The 6,413-nt window shown below is 46.0% G+C and overlaps 1 protein-coding gene across 1 annotated transcript in view; it reads left to right on the plus strand.

Moving 5' to 3' along the window:
- Positions 1-6,200, plus strand: part of eif2ak4 (eukaryotic translation initiation factor 2 alpha kinase 4) — a 29,288-nt gene extending 23,088 nt beyond the window's left edge. Inside the window, exons 37-39 of the mRNA XM_030116977.1 lie at positions 207-251; positions 3,064-3,179; positions 5,768-6,200. Coding sequence (XP_029972837.1) covers positions 207-251; positions 3,064-3,179; positions 5,768-5,825 — 219 coding nt within the window. The 3' untranslated portion in view covers positions 5,826-6,200. The remainder of the gene's footprint in view (positions 1-206; positions 252-3,063; positions 3,180-5,767) is intronic.
- Positions 6,201-6,413: the final 213 nt, after the last annotated feature.

Consider the following 6,413-nt stretch of genomic DNA (forward strand, 5'->3'; position numbering starts at 1 on the left):
GTTTAGCTTCTCTACAAAAACAAACAGCAGCGCTCACTTTTAAAGCACCTTGTTGTACAGAGCGGCTGATTATGTCTGTATCGTCGGCTTCCTTCCCTAAATGCTCGAGCTATTGTTTCTGAACCGTTGCATTGTCGCAGAGTGAGCCTGGAGCCTTTTTTGTTCAAGCCCTCACGTTGCGATTTTTTTCCCTCTTTATTCCACAGGTGGACCTTCAGAAGGAAACGCTGATCAACTTCCTGGCTCTGGAGGTTTGTTCCCGTCGCGCTCAATCAGAAACGTGGCAGTTAATAAAAGGCCCGCGTCCCTCCGTCCCCCCCCCCCCCCCGACGGCCGGGCGGGGAGTGGAAAGAACGTCCCAGACAGGAAGAGGGGATCCCGGCTCCTTCCTCGCAGGCAGCGAGGGGAACACCCCCTGCACTTTTTCCACCCAGGGAGACCTGGGGGAGTCCTTTAACAAGCCTCACGTACGCCGCAGACGCACGGCGCAGTTAACAGACGCGCTCTGAGGAGGTGTTAAAGGGGAACGGTCGTTTTTACAATCTGGACCTTATTTCACATTCGTCACAACAACATTTACGCACCCGTTGACTTTCGTGTGATTTGCAGTTGGTTCGGAGATAATTAGATGCTCCCATATCCATATAACGGCAGCGGGCGGGGCACCGACATGCAGCCGTTACAGACGCTCTTTTCTCTTATGTTTGTTGTGGTGTGGTAGATACATGTAAATTTATTAAGTCAGCATCACTTAGCGCTATTGGGAAGTCTGTAAACCGGCTAGATTGAGCAAATCTCAGGGAACTCTGAAGCGATGATGTCATCACACTGCGCCGTGGCGCACTGTTTGTTTACATGGAAGTAGCGTCTCTGCTCTGCAGTCAGACCACGGCATCTCGATCGGCTTTTTTAGGCAGTCAGAGTTTATTTTCAGCTGGTTGTAACTTTGGTACAATGGTCTGAGTGTGCATATATCCTGCTGTGAAAGTGAAATGACCAGCTGGACGTCACCGAGCTCACAGGCTCCCACTTCGTGACCGGGATTTATTGAAGCTATGGCTAATAGCGCTCAACACGGAACCCAGCATCAAAGTTCCAACTTTACCACATTTGGATTATCGGGTGTGTAGTGCCCACTTCACATCGGAGGACTTCTTCCCAGTTCAGGAAAGAAATGAAGGCCAGAAGATCCAGAGAATGAATCTCAAAAAGAATGCCATTCCAGCGGCTGCAGGAGGAGGACAGGTCGAGGTAACATGAAGCTATGCTATTCATTTTTTTCTTTACTAATGCCTAGAGGCTGGGATGTTTACTGTTTAGTTCATTTGAGCAACAACAAAGGATGATACAAGTATATCTGTCAATGACAAGAGTTGTACATAAACAGTAAAATATTCTGTACACTGTTGCTCAAAAGGAGTAGGAACAAGTTTATAACATTCTAGCCAACTCTAGACATTAGTAAAGGAAAAAATGAATATTATTAGCATCACGTTACCTCGACCTGCTCTCCTCCTGCAGCTGCTGGAATGGCATTCTTTTTGAGATTCATTCTCTGGATCTTCTGGCCTTCATTTCATTCCTGGACTGGGAAGAAGTCCTCCGATGTGAAGTGAGCACTACACACCCGATAATCCAAATGTGGTAAAGTTGGAACTTTGATGCTGGGGTCCGTGTTGAGCGCTATTAGCCATAGCTTCAATAAATCCCGGTCACAAAGTGGGAGCCTGTGAGCTCGGTGACGTCCAGCTGGTCATTTCACTTTCACAGCAGGATATATGCACACTCAGACCATTGTACCAAAGTTACAACCAGCTGAAAATAAACTCTGACTGCCTAAAAAAGCCGATCGAGATGCCGTGGTCTGACTGCAGAGCAGAGACGCTACTTCCATGTAAACAAACAGTGCGCAACGGCGCAGTGTGATGACATCATCGCTTCAGAGTTCCCTGAGATTTGCTCAATCTAGCCGGTTTACAGACTTCCCAATAGCGCTAAGTGATGCTGACTTAATAAATTTACATGTATCTACCACACCACAACAAACATAAGAGAAAAGAGCGTCTGTAACGGCTGCATGTCGGTGCCCCGCCCGCTGCCGTTATATGGATATGGGAGCATCTAATTATCTCCGAACCAACTGCAAATCACACGAAAGTCAAACGGGTGCGTAAATGTTGTTGTGACGAATGTGAAATAAGGTCCAGATTGTAAAAACGACCGTTCCCCTTTAATATTCGCATTCCTAACGTTCACCCAAAGACCGAGCTCGTAAAATCCCACGTTCCCTTCAACCGAGGTTCAGGAAAAAAGACTAATTAAACTATAAGGAACCATGACGAAAGTGAAAAATTTGCTGTTAACACCGCCGTTATATAAGCGAAAGGAATTCTCTCAATAAGTGAAAGGGCCACCTATACAGTCGGCACATGTGTGAAAGACAACACGTGACGATACACAGAGTGTGTGTAGCCAGGCCGGCAGGAAGGGCCTGTTTTAAATACAGCAAATTACCCCGAGTCGCACGAGAAACCAAAGAAGTCTCCAAGCCGCCGCTGCCTTGTGGCTTCGCTTCCCCGCGACTCTTGACATGTAAAAATATATGGAGCGGCCGCCGCATGAGAAAGCTCCATTCATCCCTCCAAACGGCCGTCTGAAGCCTGTTAACAAACACCAGGGAAATGGCGCCCTGCGAGGCTGCTGGGAGACGGTCTGTACAGTTTCGGCCGTGATAAAACCCGATCCCCCCCCCCCCCCCCCCCCCCCCCCCCCCTTTGCTTTGTTTGAGGTCAGCGAGTTTGATTTAATGTTCATCTCGACATTTTCACACCTCTTTCTTTCTCCTTTTGTGTTCCAGCTTTGTAGAGCTCCTCTCATGAATACGATACCTGGATTTATTGAATAACTTTCATCACCTGGCAGCTCTTCAATATCGCTGTGTGCTTTAGTGGAAAAGCTGCTGAATCTTGTGCAGTGACAGTATATTAAAGCAAAGAACGCTCTTCTTCTCTTCTTATTGGTTCCGTTTGAGTGAGTTTGAGCCGTCGTCTTCTTGTTTTCCAGTTCGAAAGTGAAGATCTGTTCAACAGCAGCGTGAAAACTCTGCTGTCTCGTCTCCCAAAGCAGCGGTACCTCAAGTCCATCTGCGAGGAGATCCACCACCTGAAGATCACTAAAAGGTCCTCCCGCCTCTCTTATTGGATGCATTTTCACCTAACTGGTGCACATTTGAGTTTGTTTTTTTGATTATTCGTCTGTCACACAGGAGCCCTCACCACCAAACCTTTCCTCCAGTAGAACCTGCCAGGCGGTCAGTCTGTGACGGAGCGGAGCCGCTCCAAAACCAAAGCAAAACCTGCGGCTGACCGCAGCTTCACTAAGCAAGCAGGCGGCCAGTTCTGAAAATATCCCCTAGAGACAGCGATACGGAGGAGGCCGCCCTCGCTGGACGGCCAAAGAAAAGCCGGAGAGAGGAGATTTAAAACTCTATTAGGTTACTTCACGTTTTGAAACCACTGAATGGTAGATTTCTCGTCGCGAAATGAAATCAGATGTGAAATGTGGGACGGCTCTCCGTGGTGCTCTGTCAAAAGAATATAAACACAGAACTATCCGTGCCAGGTTCTGCTTTATCTTAGTCAAATACAGCTGCTAACATGTTAACCTGTTAGAATTAGTGCAAAATTAAATAGTTTAAGGCATTATGGGACAGTGACGTTTTGATATTTGCATCGAAAACCTCCCACTCAGTCTCCATAGAAACAGGGATTTATTCTAAAGCGTATTTATCATTTGACAAAAACTCAGAAGCTGCTGAATGCTGGTGAATGTTTCTATTTGCAGCACGGTGCAGATGTTTGATTGACAGCTAATTGACGGAGGAGGCGGGACATCTGTAATTTGATTTGGCCGGAAATTTGAACCATTTGACTCGAATGAGAAATTAAATAGTGGAAACGGTCCCTGTGGGGCTCCCGGTGGACCACGGGCCACGTGTTGGAGACCTCCGAGCTGAAAGAAATGTGCTTCCAATGAGGATATCTTCCACTTAATCGAATTCAGTCTCTGTTATTGACATTAGAATTTAATGTGAGGTGAAAAGTAGCTGATTCTGAGAAAAAGAAGTTTTACTGGAGCATTTCTAACAGCGGTGGCTGACTGGAGTCTGCATGTTATGACAGGTAATATTTGAGTAACAATTTCTCATTTCTGCCTGAGGGCGATGTTGAAGACAAAGACAATGCAATCAAAGTCAGTGTCCAATGCCGGCCATGAGAAACTACAACCACACTTATTTAACAAAACTAATGAAATGTGCATGGAACATTTATAAATCTTATCTTTTGCATTTATTGGACAACAAATTTGCATGTAGCCTATAAATAAATACAAATGTTAGTATAAAATGTGGACTAAATTCATGTCAACTGTATCTATAGATACAGTTAACATGTTTATAGCAGCAACAATCCCAAAACAAGGAAAACCTTTGAAATTACTCATTGAGGTTAGAAAATGTGGAACAATTCTGGATCAATTCAGCTTTATAATAGCCTTGAAGTAGTTTGCAGGACAAACGTGTCCATTATTTCATGGAGGAAAGACATCTTTGTTGGTTAGATCTTGTTGGATTATCTGCCAAAAGATCTTCTCGTGCACCAAAACCGGCCAGTAAAGGGGCTGGAAAACTGTAAACATTTCAAAGGAAACATTGATCTTTCAGAATCACGAAAGGAACACGACTCTGAGACCCGAGCTGAAAGCTAGCCACCTCGATTTGTGTCAAAACCGTGACCGAAGTCTGAAATCTGTGATTATTCATTCACCATGAGTTTCATACATTTACCTGTTGAGCTGCTCTGTGATGAACCTCCACTCCTCCTCCTCCTCCTCCTCCTCCTCCTCCTCCTCCTCCTCCTCCTCCCTCTGTTGACCTATTTTTCCTAAAACAATACCCGAGTTTGAACGGTGAAATATGTTAACGACCACCTTTACGAAGCGGCAGACTTCCTTCTTTCGCAGTCAGCTGCCGTCCCAAAGCCGCGCCGAGCCCACCCAGCGCAGGTGGAGCAGTGACAGTCGGCCCCTTCAAAGACGGCCGTGAGACGGATAACTACCGCTTTGCACGGCGCCAAATCCTCAGCTGAGCCCGTTTCCTGGGGTGAAATTTAACCAAGGATTTGCCTTGTTTGGTCTTTTTGGTGTCTGGATCTCGACACCGAGGAGCGGAGGGGGGGTCATGGGAGTGACTGCCGTTCAGCTTGGGCGTTAAACGGTGGAGTTTGGTGGAAGTTCAGGGGTTTTCGGGGTTTTGGTTTCAGAATAGCTCTGCGTTCACACGGTAAAGCTGCCTCAGAAGCTCCGAGCGCCGTTGCCGTAGAAACGGACTCCCAAAACGTAGAGATGTTTTGATGTTGTCCTCCAGACAGCAGAACTGGAGCACGACGATTCTTCAGTTGATGGAATTTGACAGACTTTTCACATTTAAGCATTAAAGTTTTCTTCATTTCTGCGATGAGTTATGGGGCTCGGCCTCCCTGCACGCAGACTCCCGCCAGGGTCGAACTCTGTTATTTCTTTTATGGAGCTGGACTTTTAATCCAGAGAAATCCCAGTTCCAGGAAAGCCGCTCAGCTGAATTGGATTGTTCTGATTTCGAGATGTTCCATTTGGACCATTTCTCCATCTTTTTTTTTTTTTTTCTTCCTTTCTTTTATTAATGTTTTTCATATTGCAGTTGTTCTAACGGGCCAGTGTTTCCTTCCAGGGTGGCTGTGGTGGTCCTGTACAGCTACAGGGACGATTACTACAAGATCCTCCTGTGAATCCTCCAGGGATCCCAGCGCTCCGCTTCCCCTCCCGAGCCGTGCACGCTCCCACAGACGGTCTTAATCCTCCGGACCGCCGCAATCTGCTTCGCGACACGATTCGTACCTTTTTTTTCCCATTCGGAAAATGTGAGCCCCAAAGACACACAGGTCGATTTTCTCTTACCGGAGCCAACGGTTATTCGACCGGACGACCCAAAGTGCAGAACTCTTTCCAGAGCTTTCTCCATGAAATGGTCCTACAGCAAAAGTAGAGCAGCGGTTTACGGGACTCTGTTGCCTTAGCAGAACGTTTTGAAGTGAAAGGGCTTTTTACTTATTTGACATAAGTAGAAGAGTTTTACATTTCTAATCGGTGACTGTATGAAAAAATAAATAACTTTTTTGCCACTTTGTGTCTGTATTATTGACGTTCATTGAATACTGTGAATTTTACTATATTTTTTGACACTTTTGTAAAAGAAAAGTTATAAGAAGAAGCATCTGGGATCAGTAATGTTACTTTATGACAGCAGAATGCTGCTGCAGTGCCACAGAAAAACCTCCATTTGACCGGGAACACAAGCGAAATGTTGCCGTTAGTTT

The sequence above is a fragment of the Salarias fasciatus genome, chromosome 19 (assembly GCF_902148845.1).
Source record: "Salarias fasciatus chromosome 19, fSalaFa1.1, whole genome shotgun sequence".
NCBI lineage: Eukaryota > Metazoa > Chordata > Actinopteri > Blenniiformes > Blenniidae > Salarias > Salarias fasciatus.